General features: G+C 42.3%; 1 protein-coding gene across 2 annotated transcripts; it reads right to left on the bottom strand.

Moving 5' to 3' along the window:
- Positions 1–1,736: 1,736 nt before the first annotated feature.
- LOC110486574 (ras-related protein Rab-37) lies at positions 1,737–21,881 on the bottom strand. 2 transcript variants are annotated; one of them, XM_021558285.2, is made up of 9 exons: positions 21,482–21,881; positions 14,779–14,889; positions 5,706–5,747; positions 4,735–4,801; positions 4,586–4,638; positions 4,169–4,234; positions 3,487–3,543; positions 3,151–3,227; positions 1,737–2,927 (listed from the first exon to the last, which is right to left on the bottom strand). In XM_021558285.2, the coding sequence occupies exons 1-9, from the start codon at positions 21,644–21,646 to the stop codon at positions 2,819–2,821; spliced, it is 747 nt and encodes a 248-aa protein (XP_021413960.2). In that variant the 5' UTR covers positions 21,647–21,881; the 3' UTR covers positions 1,737–2,818. The 2 variants fall into 2 exon arrangements, with proteins under 2 accessions (XP_021413960.2, XP_021413961.2); XM_021558286.2 differs by lacking the exons at positions 14,779–14,889; positions 21,482–21,881 and adding exons at positions 9,274–9,384; positions 12,944–13,553.
- Positions 21,882–21,987: the final 106 nt, after the last annotated feature.

Below are 21,987 nucleotides of genomic sequence, written 5' to 3'. Positions count from 1 at the left end.
AGCATCGGAGCCGGTGTAGTATGATTCAATCTTAGTCCTGTATTGACACCTTGCCTGTTTGATAGTTCTTTGGAGGGCATAGCAGGGTTTATTATAAGTGTCTGGGTTAGAGTCCTACTCCTTGAAAGTGGCAGCTCTATCCTTTAGTTCAGTGTGGATGTTGCCTGTAATAAATTACTTCTGGTTGGGGAATGTACGTACGGTCACTGTGGGGACGACGTCATCGATGCACTTATTGATAAATCCAGTGACTGATGTGGTGTACTCCTCAATGCCAACGGAAGAATCTCAACCACCTTCATGAGGTAGTCTCTTGGAAAGCATTTCAATTAACAGGTGTGCCTTGTTAAAAGTTAATTTGTTGAATTCCTTTCCTTCTTAATGCGTTTGAGCCAATCAGTTGTGTTGTGACAAGGTAGGAGTAGTATACAGAAGATAGCCCTATTTGGTAAAAGACCAAGGTTATATTATGGCAAAAACAACTCAAATAAGCATGGAGAAATGACAGTGCATTATTATTTTAAGACATGAAGCTCAGTCAATGCGGAAAATTCCAAGAACTTTGAAAGTTTCTTCAAGTGCAGTCGCTAAACCCATCAAGCGCTGTAAGGAAACTGGCTCTCATGAGGACCGCCACACGAAAGGAAGACTCAGAGTTACCTCTGCTGCAGAGTATATGTTCATTAGATTTACCAGCCTCAGAAATTGCAGCCCAAATAAATGCTTCACAGGGTTCAAGTAACAGACACATCTCAACATAAACGGTTCAGAGGAGACTACGTGAATCAGGCCTTCATGGTCGAATTGCAGCAAAGAAACCACTACTAAAGGACACCAATAATAAGAGACTTGATTGGGCCAAGAAACACAAGCAATGGACATTTGACTGGTGGAAATCTGTCCTTTGAGATTTTTGTTTCCAACCGCTGTATCTTTGTGAAACGCAGATTAGGTGAACAGATGATCTCCACATGTGTGGTTCCCACCGTGAAGCATGGAGGTGTGATGATGTGGGGGTGCTTTGCTGGTGACACTGTCAGTGATTTACTTTGAATTCAAGGCACACTTAACCAACATGGCCACCGCAGCGTTCTGCAGCAATACGCCATCCCATCTGGTTTGCGCTTAGTGGGAAAATCATAGATTTTTCAACAGAACAATGACCCAACACACCTCCCGGCTGTGCAAGGGCTATTTGACCAGGAAGGAGAATGATGGAGTGCTGCATCAGATGACCTGGCCTCCACAATCTCCCAACCTCAACCCAATTGAGATGGTTTGGTGTGCGTTGGAATCAGAGTGAAGAAAAAGCAGCCAATAAGTGCTCAGCATATGTGGGAACTCCTTCAACACTTTTGGAGAAGCCTTCCAGGTGAAGCTGGTTGAGAGAATGCCAAGAGTGTGTAAAGCTGTCATCAAGGCAAACGGTGGCAACTTTGAATAAAATATATTTCAATTTGTTTAAGAACATTTTGGTTTCTACATGATTCCATGTGTTATTTCAAGTTTTGATGTCTTCACTATTATTCTACAATGTAGAAAATAGTAAAAATATAGAAAACCCCTTGAGTAGTTGTGTCCAAACATTTGACTGGTACTGTATGTATTATTTTTGTTGCTCAGAATAAAATAAAACCACCAGTGGCCGCCAGTTGGGAAACCCAGACCTATTTCCTCCTCACCAGAGACTCAAAGAACAGATATACAAACACACACTGCAATAAAAAAAAACACCATCTTCATTACAAAAAATAGTTTTTATATACTGTACGATAACAAAGCACTTTTCCATGGCACTTTGTGATCACTGTGACACCTCCATAGAGAGTGACAATAATTGTGACATCAAGCAAATTCAATAAGCAAACATTCATAATGAACCAAATACAAAGGAACATTTTACACAATGCAACCCATGAACAACCCATGTACAGTAGAGACACAACAATAACATCCATTACAGTGTCTGAGGGAGCTCTCTCATTGGTGGATGGCACATGGTGGATGGCACATTTAAAAGCAAATCAAAACTCATGCTGGAACTTCTGACCACCACCTCAATTAACATTTCACCACAACATTTCAGAAAATACTTTTAATTTGGAGTATAATTACAAAATGACTGTCATTAGACATATTTTTAGCCGGTAGAGGCCGCATCTGGGACAGGCTGTGTATGACACCGCAGTAGTAGAGGGTACTCCTCGTACTCCTCATACAACATGTATAATGGCATTTAGTCCTGAATAGAATGTGGTGAAACATATGAAGCCATGAGCCCCAAAAAATCTGTATTTCATTCCAGCTAACATCTTTACATAAAGTGATCAGATCATTTCTTCATTTCTTTGTAAATATGGCAATATTGGGGCAAGAAATTCCATTTGGATTTCCAATCCTTCCTTATGGCAATAATGAGTACGGCTGACAGGCTGACAGGCTGCAGCATGTGATACACATTAACTAAATGATCTGAGCATGTTTCAAAGATAAATTCACTTTTTAAATACACTGTTAAAGGATTTCTATCCAACTGAAAATACTGACATGGTTTTTCTCCTAATAGGGGCAGAATGAGGGTTGTCTAGTTGCCATAGGCTTTCCAAGTAGGTGGTGAGCAGACCAGGTGCTCTCTTTTTCACAATGTGGTTGCTCTGCTCTTTTTGACTACTCGCTATCGGATGATGCTATTTTAGGGGGACTGTCTCTCTACTGCTCTATGTCTCTCTCTCTTTATCTCCCTCAGTAGATGTTTGTATCTCTCTCGCTCCTCTCTCACTGTGGCCTGGTGTGGTGTAACAGTTGGTGAGAGGTTCAGCTACATGTAGCCACCACAGCAGCCAGACTTCTGCTTCTCAGACGCAATGTAGTCGTGGATCTGGAACTTGGGCTCGTTGGGCTGCTGGGCAGCTCTGTGCTTCAACTCCCTGGCAGAGCGAGAGCGAGAGAGAGAACGAGAGAGAGAACGAGAGCGAGAGAACGAGAGAGAAAGAGGAAGGAGAGTGTGTGGGATGGAGCAGTGCAGAGCAGAGAAATTGAAAACATAAGGGAAAAGAGAAGGAGAGATGAGGAACATAATTGGGCAATATGTCTTTGCCCTTTCACATACAGTGCAACTTTCATTTAGAAATAACATGAGTCGTGACTTACTTTGCTACAGCCAGGAAGGCCAGCTCTACGTTGACTCCAGTCTTGGCACTGGTCTCCATGAAAGGGACTCCATATTCCTGAGAAGCATCCAGTGCTTTTAATGGCACTACTCAAGTACACCACATTCATCTTCATATGAATGAACTCACTACCAAACACTCAGAGTGATACAGCTCTCCAACACTTGAGGGAACATCAGTTCACAAGTACAGTATATAAATCAACATTTCAAGCTTGTTTTCATTTCACAGTGCTGTACAGTTGCTTTTGAAGAGGCTACTTGGTGTTTTGCGGTAGGAGAGTGGAGCAAACCCTTAAGTGGGCCTTGTCTCTTACCTTGGCCAGCTTCTCTCCCTCCTCACGCTTGATGACTCTCTCTCCGGCCATGTCCGTCTGTTTGGACAGAGCAGAGGAGAGTCATGGACACAACTAGTCCATTAGATCCAGAGGCACCACTACATCAGCCCACACAAGCCACAGCAGTTCCCAGGGCATTCTCCAGGCTGCCTCTGAGTGTCTGACCACAGGCCAAACATTGCTCAGAGAGAGAAATGTGCCCTGTCCTGCTGCTCTCCCCAGCTCTGGGAATAAAGTATGTCTGGTGGAACGTGACAGCAATGACCCAGTGTCTCTGTAGTAGCACCACCAGAGGGGGCACATAATCTATGGGTGCTGCTGAACTGGAGATGCCACCAGTTCTATTTGAAATCATCACAACACATGTATTCACGTGTCAACCTGCTTTGCTTTACCTTGGCCAGGTTGCAATTGTAAATGACAACTTGTTCTCAACTTGCCTACCTGGTTAAATAAAAGGTGAAATAAAAAAATAAAAAATTCAGCTTCAATATAAACTCTGAGGCTGAGACACTGTGTGTGTGGGTGTGTGTAATTAGGCTACAAAGTCAATAGCAGAGACAAATATGTTTCTGTGTGTGTTGTGTTCTTATTGTTGCTTTTGGTATGACGACATCTCTTGATACACTCTACAAAAACCAAAAGGATGTATAGCTCACACCTTGTTGCCAAGCAACATGATGACCACATCCTTCTGAGCATACTCGTGAATTTCAGTCAGCCAGGCCTATATGGGAGGGGGGGGAGAGATTAAAAAGGAGATTAGTCAGTAAAAATGCCAGTGCTAAAGGAGACCCTCTCTACAAAAACAGAATCAATTTCTCTGCTCTGCTGCTTTGGTTACTATTCTCCATTCTGCGCTGCACTTCCCCTTATCCCCAAACCTTCAAAAACAAAAACAATGGATTCTTGGAAATATCATGAAATGTCATTGTGGAGGTCACTTCAGTAATGTAATGTGGAGGCCATATATTACTTGGCATGTAAAATGAATTCCGGGTTCTTCCTCTAAAAGGGGGCTTATGAGAAGACGTGAGGAGATAAGGAGGAGTGAAGAGTGACATGATATGTTTCTCACCCTGATGTTGTCAAAGGATGACTTGCTGGTGATGTCATAGAGCAGGAGGAGGGCTGAGAAGAGAAAGGCAGAGAGTCTCACACAGCCTTGTGTTCTTAGCATTCTACCACACACACAACCAGGAAGTGTTTCAATATAGCAGAGATTACCTTGTGCGTCTCTGTAGTAGGCGTGCGTGACACTGCGGAATCTCTCCTGTCCTGCAGTATCCCAGATCTGTGAGAAAGAGGTGAAAAATGAATTATAACAATGTAATAAACCTGGAAAACGGGACAATATCCCAATCAGCAGCAACCAATGAGCATGCAATGGCATGCACGTCATAATGGGAAATGCGTGACATTAATGATCAATATATTTTACAGTGTAATACATTAGAATAGTCACGTGGCTTATTTATTTTTTACCAGGTAAGTTGATTGAGAACACATTCTCATTTACAGAAATGACCAGGGGAATAGTTACAGGGAAGAGGAGGGGGATGAATGAGCCAATTGGAAGCTGGGGATGATTAGGTAGCCATGATGGTATGACAGACAGATTGAGAATTTAACCAGGATACCGAGGTTAATATCCCTAATCTTACGATAAGTGGCATGTGATCTTTAGTGACCACAGAGTCAGGACACCTGTTCAACATCCCATCCGAAAGACGGCACCCTACACAGGGCAATGTCCCCAATCACTACCCTGGGGCAATTGGATATATTATTTTAGACCATAGGAAAGAGTGCCTCCTACTGGCCCTCCAACACCACTTCCAGCAGCATCTGGTCTCCCATCCAGGTACCAACCAGGACCAACCCTGCTTTACCCTGCTTAGCTTCAGAGGCAAGCCAGCAATGGGATGCAGTGTGGTGTGCTGCTCAGACAAAACCCACCAAAGGCATTTAAATGTTTGGCACCTCTTAGCCAGAATTGTCAATAGAACAGGATATGATAAGATATTTGCAATAGATACGCTGTGGTTACATAGGGACACTTGCGTGTTGACCACATACACCACTGCCCACTGTGTAATATTATGATACTGACTGTGGTTTAATGAATTAGACTGGAAGGGATAGGATCACAGGAATAGTGGCATCAATGTTGGGTGTAGAGGTCCCTGCTCTCTCACCTGGAGTTTGACCTTCGCGTTGTCCACCGTCACAACTTTATTCTGAGGAGAGGAAACAGTTAACCACAGGACTGTCTATGGGGGTCTTTTTGCATAATAGAGAGACTCATACAAAACAATCACAGGTATTTAAATATTAAGAAGCTTCAGAAAGCAAGAATATTCTAAAGAACAAACAAACAGACCGAAAATGGCACAGCATGCTGTATAGCAGTGGCGACCCGTCATTCAGGGCAGGTGGGCCTGTGAGCCCCAACCTTTTTTCAAAAAATAAAATAAATAAATATATATATTTGTTTTTGGGTGGGCTTGCCTGTTTTACATGTTATTTTGGCATTAATATGTGTCACATAGCAGTTTGCAAACAATGTAAAAAAAATATATATATCATTGAGTTAATAAAGCTGCAAATAAACAGGCAGCCATAAAATGTTGGTCGTTTCAGCCTAGCTCAGTGCTTTATTTGGCTCAGTGCTTGTTTGACTACTGTTTTGTACAGCTTTCACCCAAACGGCGTTCAATGTGCCTCACCCTCATAATTTGGTCTACTTCACCTCTTAATTTCACCTACTGTTCTAACTTGGTGGTGCACATATGGCCTATAACCTGTTTTGGAGAACTGTAATCATTGAATATTGTAAAAGCTTTCATTGTCTGTTTATATGTCCCCTTTTTTTAATCCTACGGTTCTGTGACAACGTGCGTCTAGGTGAGAGGTGTAGGAGTCAGGCGCAGGAGAGCAGGGATGTCTGAGAGGCGTGTTTTAATAAGAAAGTCCACCAACACAGGAATGGCACAATCAAAAGGTACAACGCCCTCGACAACAGAAAACCCGTACAAAGCGCACGGAGGAACAAACAAAGTTCCGACACTCATATACTTCAGAACCCGTGAAAACAAGTAACGGTAATACCTTACCGAGCACCTCACAATAAACAACTAATCCCACACAAACTGAGGCAGGCAACAGGTTACAATTATACACACAGAAATGAACGCAAATGAAACCAGGTGTGAAAAAGACCAAAGACAAAACGGGATCGGTGATGGCTAGTAGACCGGCGACGCCGACCGCCGCCCGAACAGGGAGAGGAGCTACCTTCGGTAGAAGTCGTGACAGGTTCTGATTTGTACAGGGAGTACACTGTAAGAACGGCCCATGTTCTGAATTCTGTCGCTATACATTTCAAAAGTGCTGAACAAATAGTTATATTGACTACGCCTGTCGTGGCTCGTTCATTAATGTCTTAATCGAAATTACGGATTGCCTCTTATCCGCTTGTTGTCCCCTTATGCCATAGTTTATACATCTAATTTGTCAGTAGAAACCACATTTGTTTTAAGCAAGTCTGCCATGTCAGCTATGTTTTTTAAAAGGCAGTAAATGAGGCTGAATGAACTGTTTCACTGCCAGACAAGGCTCCGCTGAAAGCCAGGTTTAGCGGTGGTAAGGTGTTGGGACAGCTTTATGTAGGCCCTAACAGTTTGTGGGCACCGTTTGTCACTGTTATAGTGCAATTCGTGTATTGTTTAGTGTTGTGGCTTTGATGGCATGCATCCCACTTTTTTTTGGGGGGCCCCACCAAGATTTCCATGCTAAAATCGCCACTGCTATATAGACTCATACAGACAACATGAAAACTAAGAGGAGCTTCAGAGGCCGGCAAAGAAAGCCAATTGCTACACCCACACTACAGAGGTCCTGGAATTAGACTTAATTGCACAATAGTGAGAACGAAGACTGGCAAAATAACAACCCACTCCCCCGCTAATTTCCTGTGGCTGTCAGGGACGCCATGTGATTTCCTGTTTGGGCAGGATTCTAAAACAGTCATGAGTGAAAAAAAGAATATTAGCTACGGATATGGATTAGTGAAAAACATATCTTGTGAAAGGTGCTCTTCAAGGAAATATAGAAGGAATATGGAAGATTGAGGAGGAATAAGATGCCCAAGTCATGTGAAATGATGTGACCCTTCAAATCTAAGTCCCAAATACATATTTACATACACCCACCCACGAACAAATCCAATGGCACACATTGTAGAGGTCAACCAATAACAGCTTGTTGTAAGGTCAGTCTGCTGTGTAGGTGTCATTATTATGCAGGTAACTGAACCAGTTAACCTCAACCTGGCCTTTTAAACTTCCTGTTTGTATTTCAGGGGAAAACAGGAGGAAAGTCACTAAGTGAAAACATGACACAAGCAACAATGTTGAAATGAAGGAAGTGAACTATTCAACTGGTACATATCACTTCCTCTAAGCTAACCTCATTACTCCACTATCAGTCCCCGGGTACAGTCAGCCCCTGCCTTTCCTGTGAGCACACTGTGACAGACACACACTCTCTCTGAAGTGAGTCCAATCTTCTAAAATCGCCCCTCTTAATGGGAGTCACCACCCATTGAGACTTCCACCTTGGCAGAACAGACATGGTCCAACCCCTGCATTAGTTGCCATGGGTTTCCATTTTTCCCTCCAATTATTACGCAGATTGGCCACACACGGCTTCGCGTTGACAAGCCTGCATGCTGAGCAACTGCTACAAGGAAGCAGGGCCAAAATAGCCCTGCCACGTTAGAGCTAGTCACAGCAGTCTTCCCATCCACACAGGGTATTGACTGGTATAGCTGGAGGCTCAGCAAGGAACATATTGACTGATCCTGTATCAGTCTCAAAATCATCTCGCCTTATAATCTTCTGTTCCATACAGATGCAATGCAAGTAGCCGTGGTGGTCACTGCACACAACTCATTGTTATAATGCACTTATTTATGAATCTCATGAATAGTTATTACCTGTTGCACAAGCATGGAGAAAATAATCTCCATTTGTCTACATAAACGCTCCACACATCCCTATCCATGTTGTACTCCCATCCCAGGCAGTCCTAATGTCTACACCATCAACACAGAGTGGTAATACAGTACTCTGCCTTAATGCAACATCATTTCCTCCAAAACCGCCTTTTTACCAGCCATTAGATAGAGTGTTTTCTTTAGAGGGGGAGCGGGACCAAATCCACTGGTGCAAGAGTCTTTCTTTCTGTCCATATTCTCTATCTTTTTCCATCTTTTTCTCTCTGTCTCTCCAGCAGCTGGTTGGTAGCTATGGAAATCTGTCCCCCACCAATCTGTCCTCCACATGAGAGCTGCTTGTTTATTTGACCCCAGCCAGGGCAGAGCATCATTTGTGGGGGTAACGTAACGTACATTTCCTCCAGGCTGGAAACAATCATTCTGGAGCCATATGCAGCACAGTAGCAGAAGTGCTCTATGGACTTGACTGATTTGTGAAAGGGTTTGTACATTTTGAGCCATCGTCACTGCAAGACAACACTTTAAAGTGGTTATTGGATTTTCAGATTTAACTGAAATAGGATGGGAAAATATTTTATGTATGGATTCTTCAACATTCTAGCGTTTATCTTGTAAATAGACCATTTAGAAATGAGAAAGAACAGATAGAAACAGCAGACATAATGTATACATTATGAATGTATAGACACAAAGAACCTTCCAACCCTGAGTTGACCCCACTCTGAGTCTACTGACATCTCTCTCACCCTAAAGTCTATTCCCACGGTGGCTATGAAGTTGCCTCCCAAAAAGGCCCCGTCTTTAAAGCGCACCAGCACACATGTCTTCCCCACCGCAGAGTCTCCCAGTAGCATCACCTAGAGAGGCGTCAGAGAGAGGGGTTAGGGGTCATACCTGGGCCCAACACACTGACACCAACCCTCACATGACCAGAAGAATGGAGTTATTACCAAACAAGCTTTCACTGAACAATGTTTGGTGTTAAGAGATGAATCGTAGAGTTCAACTGGTTCATATGCAAATGACTTTCTGAAAGTCATCTGTTGATTATTTCATCATGCTGTGCATCCATGAGAAGTGAAAATGATAAAACTAGAATTTCACTTTCACAACTAGTGTTGTTAAGTGTCAAAGCACTGACTCATGATCCTATTGCAAAATGTTCTTGTTGTTTTAGCATCATCTGAACTTCCTGGTAATTTATTGGGCGCCTGATTTAGTTTGGATATTTTATCCATCCGTCGATTTCATCTTTATAAGGTTGTAGACTAAATGATGTGGTTGATGTGTGTGGGTCTTACCCTTATTAATTTGATCATTCATATTTCAACATGAGTAATGTTCTGCAGTAAAACAGCTGAGTGGATATGTATGAGAGATCATATTTGCACAAACCATCATGGGACTGATGTGAAACTACTTGACTATGTGAATGACCTGTTGTACTTCTGCTTGGTCTAGTCCATTAACCACTCCTGATTCTGATCAATCCCCAAACGCTCATGATTAAAAGTACAATGTAACAATATGCACCTTTACTGTAATTAAATTTTAAATACAATAACATGGACTTTTCCCCCTAAATTTGTAGAGAAATGTACTATTACGTGGTATGCAGTTAACCTGTATTACCAAGTGCTACATTCTTCCTTGAGCCAATATTTAGATATCACTAAGAATGGGAGGACTGAATACTGTGATTCATATCAAATAAACCTGTGTCACATTGGATACATTATCCAGTGGTGTAAAGTACTACTTAAGTAGTTTTTGGGGGCATCTGTACTTTACTATTTATACTTTTGCCCATTTTTACTTCACTACATTCCTAAAGATAATAATGTACTTTCTACTCCATACATTTTCCGACACCCAAAAGTACTTGTTACATTTTGACAAGTAAATGGTCCAATTCACACACTTATCAAGAGAACATCCCTGGTCATCCCTACTGCCTCTGATCTGTAGGACTCACTAAACACAAACGCTTCGTTTGTAAATGATGTCTGAGTGTTGGTTTGCCCCTGGCTATCCATCATTAAAAAATAACAACATTTAATTGTGTCCTCTGGTTTATACTTTTGATACTTAAGAATCAAAAGTAAATGGAATTGCTCAAATGTACTTAAGTATATTTAAAACCAAATACTTTTAGACTTTTACTTAAGAAGTATTGCACTGGGTGACTTTCAATTCTACTTGAGTCATTTTCTATTAAGGTATCTTTACTTTTACTCAAGTATGACTGTTGAGTACTTTTTCCACCACTGATATTATCCATAAGGGAGGGGTGAAATTGGTGTGCACTGGTGTTTGGTAAGGCACATAATTGATAGTGGTGTGGTAATTAAGAGCAATGTAAACAGAATAGAAGCTTGCCACAATGATAACAGCTGTTCTTATTCCATGTGGTATATTGTGCTGCATTAAGGGTAAACTTCACAAAAGCAAGGGCCATCCTCTTAGAAAAAAAGGTGCTATCTAGAACCTAAAAGGGTTATTTGGCTGTCCCGATTGGAGAACCCTATGATGAACCCATGTTGGTTCCAGGTAAAACCCCGTTGGTTCCAAGTAGACCCGTTTTGGGTTCCATGTACACTCAGCAAAAAAATAAATGTCCCTTTTTCAGGACCCTGTCTTTCAAAAATAATTAGTAAAAATCCAAATAACTTCACAGATCTTCGTTGTAAAGGGTTTAAACACTGTTTCCCATGCTTGTCCAATGAACCATAAACAATTAATGAACATGCACCTGTGGAACGGTCGTTAAGACACTAACAGCTTACAGACGGCGAGCAATTAAGGTCACAGTTATGAAAACGTAGGACACTAAAGAGGCCTTTCTACTGACTCTGAAAAACACCAAAAGAAAGATGCTCAGGGTCCCTGCTCATCTGCGTGAACGTGCCTTAGGCATGCTACAAGGAGGCATGAGGACTGCAGATGAGGCAATAAATTGCAATGTCCGTACTGTGAGACGCCTAAGACAGCACTACAGGGAGACAGGTTGGACAGCTGATTGTCCTCGCAGTGGCAGACCACATGTAACAACACCTGCACAGGATCGGTAGATCCGAACATCACACCTGCTGGACAAGTACAGGATGGCAACAACAACTGCCCGAGTTACACCAGGAATGCACAATCCCTCCATCAGTGCACAGACTGTCCCCAATAGGCTTAGAGAGGCTGGACTGAGGGCTTGTAGGCCTGTTGTAAATCAGGTCCTCACCAGATATCACTGGCAACAACGTCTCCTATGGGCACAAACCCACCATCGCTGGACCAGACAGGACTGGCAAAAAATGCTCTTCACTGACGAGTTGCGGTTTTGTCTCACCAGGGGTGATGGCCGGATTCACGTTTAACGTCGAAGGAATGAGCGTTACACCAAGGCCTGTACTCTGGAGCAGGATCGATTTGGAGGTGGAGGGTCCATCATGGTCTGGGGCGGTGTGTCACAGCATCTTCAGACTGAGCTTGTTTTCATTGCAGGCAATCTCAATGATGTGTGTTTCAGGGAAGACATCCTCCTCCCTCATGTGGTACCCCTCCTGCAGGCTCATCCTGACATGACCCCCCAGCATGACAATACCACCAGCCATACTGCTTGTTCTGTGCGTGATTTCCTGCAAGACAGGAATGTCAGTGTTCTGCCATGGCCAGCGAAGAGCCCGGATCTCAATCCCATTGAGCACATCTGGAACCTGTTGGATCGGAGGGTGAGGGCTAGGGCAATTCCCCCCAGAAATGTCCGGGAACTTCCAGGTGCTTTGGTGGAAGAGTGGGGTAACATCTCACAGTAACAACTGGCAAATCTGGCTCAGTCCATGAGGAGGACATGCACTGCAGTACTTAATGCAGCTGGTGGCCACACCAGATACTGACTGTTACTTTTGACCCCCACTTTGTTCAGGGACACCTAATTTAATTTATGTTAGTCACAGGTCTGTGTAACTTGTTCAGTTTATGTCTCAGTTGTTGAATCTTGTTATGTTCATACAAATACTTACACATGTTAAGTTTGCTGAAAATAAATGCAATTGACAGTGAGAGGACGTTTCTTTTTTTGCTGAGTTTAGAACCTTTTCCACAGAGGGTTCTACATGGAACCCAAAATGGTTCTACCTGGAACAAAAAAAGGTTTTCACCTGGAACCAAATGGGTTATTCTTTGCAACCCTTTTTTATTAGAGTGTACTGGTGTGCAGAGTAGGCAGGCTACTGTATTTTAATAGATTTTCCTTCATTTGAGATGGACACCTGTACCACCAGTGAAGCTTCTCAATTAGGCTAGTCAATATTAATACCAGCAGGCAGCGCCATAACATGATCATAAGCATAATACTGTTATAAGCACATAATAAACATAGCCTAATAATATATATCCCAATAATAAGAATAGCCTAATACAGACCTTGAAGGCAATATCAAAATACTCGCAAACCGAGGCGCATCTCTCCAACACATATTTTGATGTTCCGTTTTTAGTCTCTTTATCCTTCAACGATGCCTTCTTTGTGGACATCGCAATGACTATCACCACAGTATCACCGAGATCTGTCAGCGCGCCGCGCGATGTTCCTCCCGAGATGCCAGTGACTCAAAACCAGTTAACACGAGCAATGAGTCCATCGGCAGTCACTTAGCGTTGTCCAAAACCACCCAGCGCTTTCTAAGAACAATTTCTTGACGCTGAATCAACTAATGGCAATCATAGAGTCGTGGTTAAAACTTAAAGGGGGATTCTCTTGAGAACGTGGCTACATTCGCGGAGAAAAAATGATCAATATGCGGAAACATTTCTCAGTTATGCAGAACGTTAGAACCGATCCGCATCATTCTTTACGCGTTGGCAGATGAAACGACGTTGCTATTGTCATTTGTCCAATGAAGATAATGCTATTTAGGCCTATGAAATTAGGCAGTGTTTTGTCATTTTCATAAATGAAAACAACTAGGTCTTCAACCGAGCCACGGCCGCAACAGGCAGTGATGGCACGAGTTATTAGTCACAGGTGGTACTGAACTCGTTGATCATGAAAGAGGAGGAGTTCAGCGAACGAAATAAAATAAAATAAAAACAATTTAAACGGCTGTCAACGTGTTGCCAATGAAAAATACACTTTTCAGTTTCAATCCTAAATTAATGCTATTCCAGTGATTTCAGAATTCCCTACAAATTCCTACAATTTAATCCACAACATGTCAGGTAGGTGGTCTTTCCTCACCAATGTCTAATTTTCATAGGATATATGTAGCCTTGAGGAAATACACTATAAACAGACAGTGTTCATATGAGAATCTCATTTTCTTTCACTTAATTGACATGACATAATGTCAAAAATGTTCTCCTAATTGCCAAGCCATGTATGATCATGTGGATGGATACCAGCTAAATCTTGGACTAAGAGTTTGTCTCCCCCCAGTGTTCAAAAGAGAGAGACGAGAAAAAGAGATGTCTGTGGGTGTATCTCTCTCTCTCCATCAATTCACATTACAGGCAGTTGTGAGCTCAGACAGACAGACAAACAGTCAGACAGAAAGACTGGAGAACCTTGGTTAATCTTCTATCCACCTAGTACAACAAACGTTTCTGCAAGTGCCACCAAACCTTTTTATACACACTGCATTTTCGTCACAACCTTTTACTGTATGACAAAGCATTTTTCGTATCTCCAAGGTAAGCAGCTTTGTGTGTCCGTTTTCTGCATTGCTTTTGTGTGGCTTATATGCCTTCAGACAAACAAAGCCTTCGTCATCACTGTCTGTCACATCACAAAACAGTCAGGTCTATTTCTGAAAATAGCATCACCCTGAGCTTTATATATTTTACAGTCCCGTTCTTTCTTTCTTTCTTTCTTTCTTTCTTTCTTCTTTCTTTCTTTCATTCATTTTCTCTGTGAATGGAAGCCCACCATACATCACCACAGTGATAATGTAGACTGTCTATGCAGACAATCAATCACTCTAGTTCACATTCACAACAGTGAGTGATACATCTGTGAAACACAGCTATCCATCAGGGAACAGACCAACTGGTGCAACATTAACTGTAATCATACACCCGCTTTCTAGCAACACCCAACTGTGTGCTAAAGATCATTATGATTGGCACCTCAGACAACAGCATTCAGGGACCCTGGAAGGGAAGACACTTGTTGACCCATCAATCCCAGTAACAAAGTGATCTGGTCCTTCATGGTCACTTGTCCCCTATGTCTCATGGCAGACAATAACGCAGAGACTCACCGTGAAGCCGATGCCCACAGTGGCAGAGAAGGAGCCGGGTATGAACTTGCCTTGGTCATACTGGACCAGCAGAGAGGTCTTCCCCACACCGCTGTCTCCCACCATGATGGTCTGTGGATAGCAGGAAGAACAGAGAGCAGGTTAGCCACATCACACCACTACACAGCACAGCACTACACAGCATTACACACCACAGCACTACACAGCACAGCACTACATAGAACAGCACAGCACTACACAGAACAGCATAGTGCACTCTTATAAAAAAAGGGTTCTTCGGCTGCCCCCATAGCATAACCCTTTTGGTTCCAGGGAGAACCCTTTTTGGTTCCACGAAGAACCATTTTGGGTTCCATGTAGAACCCTCCATGGAAAGGGTCCTACATGGACCCCAAAAGGGTTCTACCTGGAACCAAAAAGGGTTCTTCAAATGGTTATCCTATGGGGACAGCCAAAAAACAATTTTACTTTATAGATAGCACCTTTTTTTCTAAGAGTGTACAGTACAGAACAGCACAGCACACTGCTCATCTATAGGCCTGTACAATGAGTGGGTGTAGCGTACCCTACTGTATATGTGCATCTGTTGCTTACAGTGCGGAACATGCCCTTGCCTGATGCCATATAATGTGTGTAATATAATGTGATGCTATGAAGGTCAGTTGGGTATATACCTGGTGGGAGGAGAGAAATGGCAGTGGATGAGTCTGAATGTACCAGGGATATAAGGCAGCTGCAGCCTGAGCATCATGTCAGCCATGGCTACTTGGATTCAAGACGATGCTCTCTGTGCCCCAAAGGGAGCATTAAGAGATCTCTCCTTGCCCACTCAACTGAAAAACCTCTTGCACAATGACACACAGCACAGACAAACACAAATCAGCAGGCTACACACACACACACACACACACACACACACACACACACACACACACACACACACACACACACACACACACACACACACACACACACACACACACACACAGTGGTGTAGTGGAGAGTATACGCAGGTATACGGTGTATACCCACTTATTTTTTAGTGTGCCTTGTGTACACTCCCTTCTTAATCCCCACGATGCATATCAAAGTAGTGTAGTGGAGGTATATGCTGTATCAATAAATAAGTCTGATGGAACAGATCTGAATGTTTTGCTTAAAATGTTGATAAACTATTATTTCTTTACATTTTAGGTGCAGCAATGTGCACATGGCGGTAGGCCTATATTTAGAAAGAGGGGAGATCTAAAGATGTAACAACTATCATGGGTTGCTAATATGACTAGGATAATACCTTTGGCTGCTAGACAATGAAAGAAAGCAGAAAGAAAACCAATATGTATGCATAAGAGGAAGACTTTAGAAAATGATTACCTCTAGATTTCTATGGTGGGATTTTGGCTATATAGGCTACTTTGAAGCAAGGTAAAATGTGCCTCGTAATATAAAGTGATATCAGAATGATATCATGATTATTTGCATCAATTATTGCCATTTGTTTTGCAATCTCCATCTTGTGCTATATGTGCTACAGAAACACCACTAACCAAACAACAGTGCTAGGTGCCTGCACACTTGAATTAAAGGGTATCTACACAAACAAATCTAAATGTCTTACCCGGTTGACATCCTCATTTATCTTTCAATGGTAGGCCTACTATTAGCCTACTTGCACAGTACAGATTGGGTACCTGACTGTGAAAGACCAATATGGGATTGATCATTTTATGTCAGTCAGAGTGTATGTCACTGTTTCTCATGGAATTTTTCACACTGTGTGCCTTTCCTTTGCCGGCCGGGCTGTTTAGGAAATGTTTGGCAAAATTAGAGTATACCCACTTCTCCAGGCACCTCTGCACACACACACAGAGACAGAGACAGAGACAGAGACAGAGACAGAGAGAAGCCAAATTGGATTTATACCAAAACATCGAACAACTGATCATATTTACACCCGACACACCCTGATAGATTAACATGTCCACCAAAATAAAACAAAAATATACGCTTGCTTTATCGACTTCCAAAAAGCATTTGATTCTATTTGGCATACAGTTCTACAAAGTTATTGAATGTGGTGTAGGGGGTAAAACGTATGACATAATTAAATCAATGTATACTGGCAATACGTGCAGCATTAAAATTGGCAAGAAAAGAACAGAATTCTTGAACCAGGGGCGGGGCCTTCGTCAGAGTTGCAATCTGAGCCCTGCACTCTTCAATATTTAGATCAACGAATTGGCCACTATTCTAGAAAAATCCTCAGCCTCTTGTGTTAGTCTCCACAATTCAGAAGTTAAATGCCTACTATTCGCAGATGACCTATGCCTGCTGTCCCCCAGAGCAGATGGCCTACAGCAGCGCCTGGACCTGCTATCAGTACTGCCAGACCTGGGCCCTGGTAGTAAACCCCAAAAAGACTAAAATAATGATTTTCCAGAGAAGATCCAGATCTCAGGGAAATAAAACCAAAGTTCTCAATTGGTACAAAATATATAGAGTACTGCACACACTACAATTACTTAGGTTTAAAAACAAGCTCAACTGGACACCTTAATGAGGCAGTGAATGAACTGAGAGAGAAAGCACGTAGGGAATTCTACGCCATTAAAAAGCTCATTCAAATTGAAATACCTATTAAAATTTGGCTAAAACTAATTGAATATATCATTGAACCAATTGCACTTTATGGCAGCGAGGTGTGGGGTCCACTTGCAAAACAAGATTTCATCAAATGGGACAAACACCCCATTGAAACCCTGCATGCAGAGTTCTGTAAGATGATCCTACATGTCCAGAGGAAAACTACCAACAATGCATGCAGGGCAGAATTAGACCAATATTCACTAATAATAAAAACTCAAAAAAGAGCAATTAAGTTTTGGAAACATCTAAAATACAGTGACCCCCTCTCATATCATCACCAAGCCCTGCAATGCCAAGAGCTGAGCAAAGAAAAGAGTCCCCTCATCCAGCTGGTCCTGGGGCTGAGTTCACAAACCGGTTCTACTAACACACTGAAGTCTCAGGACCAGAACATCCAATCAATCAGGATAAAACAAATTACAACACAGTCAAAACAAAACTATATTGCTTATTGGGAAACACAAGCACAAACACAAAGCAAAATGCAGTGCTATCTGGCCCTAAATCGACAGTACACTGTGACTAAATATTTGACCATGGTTACTGATCAAAACCTTAGAAAAACCTTGACAAAGTACAGGCTCAGTGAGCACAGCCTTGCCATTGAGAAGGGTAGACACAGGAAAACCTGGCTCCCTGTAGAGGAAAGGCTGTGCAACCACTGCACAACAGCAGAACCTGAGACGGAGCTGCATTTCCTGACAAAATGTCAAAAAATATAAAACAATTAGAGAGTGTCATTTCCCCAATTTTGAAACCCTTATTCAAGGTTTCAAAGACCTCTCTGATGAGAGTAGGCTACCCGTCCTGTTGGGGGAGGACGCAGAGAGCTGTGGGTTGGCAACGCACTGCATTGCTGACTGCCATAAGTTGAGGGACAGTGTCTGACAGACCAATCAACCTGCACATGTACTCTACTGTATGCTTACTGTTATTGTTGAATGTATAGTTATTTTGAGACTTGGTTATTGTTGTTACTGTTGTACCGTTGACAATTTTGATTCTCATTTTTATTTTTATATTGTAAATATCCAAAATAAGCTTTGGCAATATGTACATTGTTACGTCATGCCAATAAAGCAAATTTAATTTCATTTAATTGAGAGAGAGAGAGAGAGAGAGAGAGAGAGAGAGAGAGAGAGAGAGAGAGAGAGAGAGTGTCAACACTTAGTCAAGGGTCCTCTTATACAATAGGAATGATTTCCTATTGCTGTGGGTCATGCGTCATCCCAACGGGGATCTGCTGTTGATTTGAGAGGGGAGCATTGCACGTGGGCATCAATAAGGCCCTGTTGCCATGGTTATCAGGTTGGTGGCTGGCGTTGTGTGGCTAGCCTGGGGCTCCGTGGCAGCAGTCAGCAGACGCTCTTCGCCTCTTTTGTTGACATTTATCACCTCCCAGCAGGCGGCCCCACTGCCTCTTATCTGCTGGCTCATAGAGCCTCACAGCCCACTCAGCTCCCCAACACTCTAATCACTCACATCCCTTTCTCAACTTTCTCATTTTTTAGGCCTCAGAAAGAAAATGTTCATTACTTCATTACTGTCTCACCAGATATGGTAGATTTAGCTAAAATACATTATTTCTAGTCTTCACCCAGATGAACTCTTTCTCTTCCTACAGAATACTGTCTGGGGACTGGACTAGATATAAGTGCTGACATTAGTGTTGACCTTTTCAAATCTGGGATTGAAAATCTCAGATCAATTTAAAATCTCAAATCAACCAATAGACACTGACCTTTTGAAGCGACTTTAACATTCACTTATAGAAAGCTTTGGAATAACGTGCCATAACATTTCTTTGTATTTGCCTGTTTTATTTATATTTTATTAAGGGTTAATTGTGGGGGTGGATGCTTAGGACAGGATAGCATTCATGGATACACGGTCACAACACCAACAACAGTCTGACGCAGACTTGCGGCTTCGTCTGATGACGCATGGAGCAGAAACACACACAGTGGGTGTACCCTGTGTGAAGGCCTGAGCAACCAGAAGCCACTGTCAACCAACTACATTACTATTTCTTGTCATCCTCATCCAACTTTAATGTCTGTATGTGGGGGGGCAACAGGGGGTGGGGAGAGTTTGGGGAAAATGGAGAGGAAGTGGGGGTGTAGCCTACCACAGGGGCCAGGGGAGAGATTATTTTACCATAGCAACACACAAGCTCTCGTAGTAAGAGAGTACCAACTCCCCCCTGAGTTGTTTTAGTTAATCAGGCATGACCCCCTAACCCTGTCCGTGTACTCCGTTTCTTTCAACAACCAATGAGCAACTCAGCCGTAATTCCAGCTGCATATTGAAGGTAGAGATTGGTGACAGGCCAGTCTCTGTGGCAAAACTTTATTTTTTTATTTAACCTTTAATTAACTGACAGGAGTGGCAAGGAGTGGAATGATATCTAAACAGACTGGTACCCAGACTAATAACCCCCACAGATGTCTCACAATTAACTAAGTCAAAGTCAAACTATAAGGCTATGTGATTCTGTCAACCTAGAGGAAACACCCATCTCCCTGCACATCTCTCTCTTTCTAATATAGCAAAAGCTTGTTGTTTTCCTTCAGTTAATGAGAATCTACCTCTGGGGATGTCCTCATACCCCCACTGAGTCATTACGCTGCATTGTTTGTGAAAGTAACACAGAGGGTAAATGGAAACATTCAACATAAGCACTATCTGTTCCTACACTGGAGTGTTCTCAGTCAGTTGGCGTTAGGGCTGGATTTATCAAGCTGCTTTGGGGAATGGAGTTGTTATAGAATGATCAAATTATTAGCATAACACTCGATGCCTATTGATAAATAATATATACTTTCTATGAATTTAAATACTTGCCGTAAAAATGTGGAATTTGGTCTCCAACTGTAAAGGAATAACATGCCCCAAGTCTCATATTTCTTTCATGACATTTCCGCCCATCTACTTCCTCCACACACCCACATATTTCCGAGGTAAAAAAAAAGTCATGAAAGATGCAAATTCTCTAGAATAACTTAACTTTGACATCAGTGCTAATGTCCTAAAAAGAAGCCTTGGTCTTTAACAGGAAGATGTTCTATCAAGGCTATGCGATTACACATAGGAAGAAACAGAGAATGTACAGGAAGCATACATATCAGGGTTGGGGTCAATTTCATTTTAATTCCAGTCAATTCAGAAAGTAACCCAAATTCCAATTCTAATACCACATTTTTCTCATTGAAAAGCATTGAAGAGAATTGGAATTTGTATTTATGTGTGCTTCCTGAATTGACTGGAATTTAAATAGAATTGACCCCAACCATGATACATATCCCTTTAATTTCCAAGTGTCCTCACATGAAGTACAAATAAAAATGCAGTCAATAATGACAAAGTATACATCCTATGAGTAGGCACTTGCTGGTGTATGTGTGTTGCTGTGGCTCACAAAAACAAAGGGGGAGCAGTTCAACCATGCATTCCACTATAGAAAGTGATAGTCAGGTTACATTTTCATGATGTAACCTGGAGGACAAAGTTCTATCTTTTTTTGTCCCATTGGACAAAAAAAAGCTGTCGGTCCAGCTGTCAGCCTGGCTGTCCAGGGCCCCCTGAAACCTGACAGGTGCTGATTCAGGTGAGAGAGATGAATGAAGTCATGGAAGCTGGCAAAGGGAATGGGTTCTCCACAAGCAGTCAACCCACACTGAGATGTCCCTGCAATGCGCAACCATTCCAAATTGCTTACCTACATAGTCCAACTTTGATATTATTACCTCTACATTACACATACAACTGAAATATCCACTCAAGTTGAATGCTGACGCTTGTAGGACCTCCCATGTCACATAATGAAGGCATTGTTCACGCAGACAGAAAAGTTTACTTTTATACTATTACAGAGACACACTTAAATATTAAAATATATATTTATAAAAGAGTACAATTTAAAAGGTAGATTCTGTATATAGAGTAAGGCTACCCCAGTAGAATTGGCCAATTTAGCACGTCTTATGTGAGTTCAGCCGCTTTGGTGATTTTAAGTTAGCCTAAGTTAAGTGAAGTTATGAAAAAATAGCCTAATCACCTTGTGCATTAGGTCCTCGTTATAGTGTAAAGTGATCTCGAGGGGAGTCAGGCAGTCCTCTGTATCCGTGTCCACCGCAGATGACCCATAGGCACTGTCTGAGTGAAGCCCCTCGCCCTGGTCAACACATTCAATTTCAGGGATATTCTCCATAATGATATCCATCTTCTTTATTTGTTCCTATAGAATCCTTTTGTCAAGGCACGAGTTGAGAAGCTTTATTTTTTTTAATAAGCAGAGCTTTTAGACACGTCGCCGCAATAACTTTATCTCCCTTCCCCGCTCTCTCCTTTGCTGTCGCTCTTCTCTACACTCACCGCCCCCTCCTTGTCTAAATTCCTTGCATTTGCAGGTTTGATACTGATGCTCCTGGCAAGAACTATAGCCACCTAGGGGGATCATTTCCGCAGAGTCGAATAAAAATTGAAAGCAAAGCGCTCCTACTGGAAGCGGACACGGACGTGTACTATAGTATTTATGAAACCATGTCAGCCGTGTGCGTTGAA

The sequence above is a fragment of the Oncorhynchus mykiss genome, chromosome 13, assembly GCF_013265735.2.
Source record: "Oncorhynchus mykiss isolate Arlee chromosome 13, USDA_OmykA_1.1, whole genome shotgun sequence".
In the NCBI taxonomy this organism is placed as follows: Eukaryota; Metazoa; Chordata; class Actinopteri; order Salmoniformes; family Salmonidae; genus Oncorhynchus; species Oncorhynchus mykiss.
This window is presented reverse-complemented; position numbering and strand designations above follow the sequence as displayed.

What these genes read in the sequence shown, in the direction of transcription:
- LOC110486574 (XM_021558285.2), bottom strand. Translation starts at nt 21,646, where the DNA reads ATGGATATCATTATGGAGAATATCCCTGAAATTGAATGTGTTGACCAG. An exon ending in CTGTGGGCATCGGCTTCACG is followed by an intron (nt 5,748 to 14,778) that starts GTGAGTCTCTGC and finishes TCCTCTCCTCAG; the next exon opens with AATAAAGTTGTGACGGTGGA. An exon ending in GCCTTCCTGGCTGTAGCAAA is followed by an intron (nt 2,928 to 3,150) that starts GTAAGTCACGAC and finishes TCGCTCTGCCAG; the next exon opens with GGAGTTGAAGCACAGAGCTG.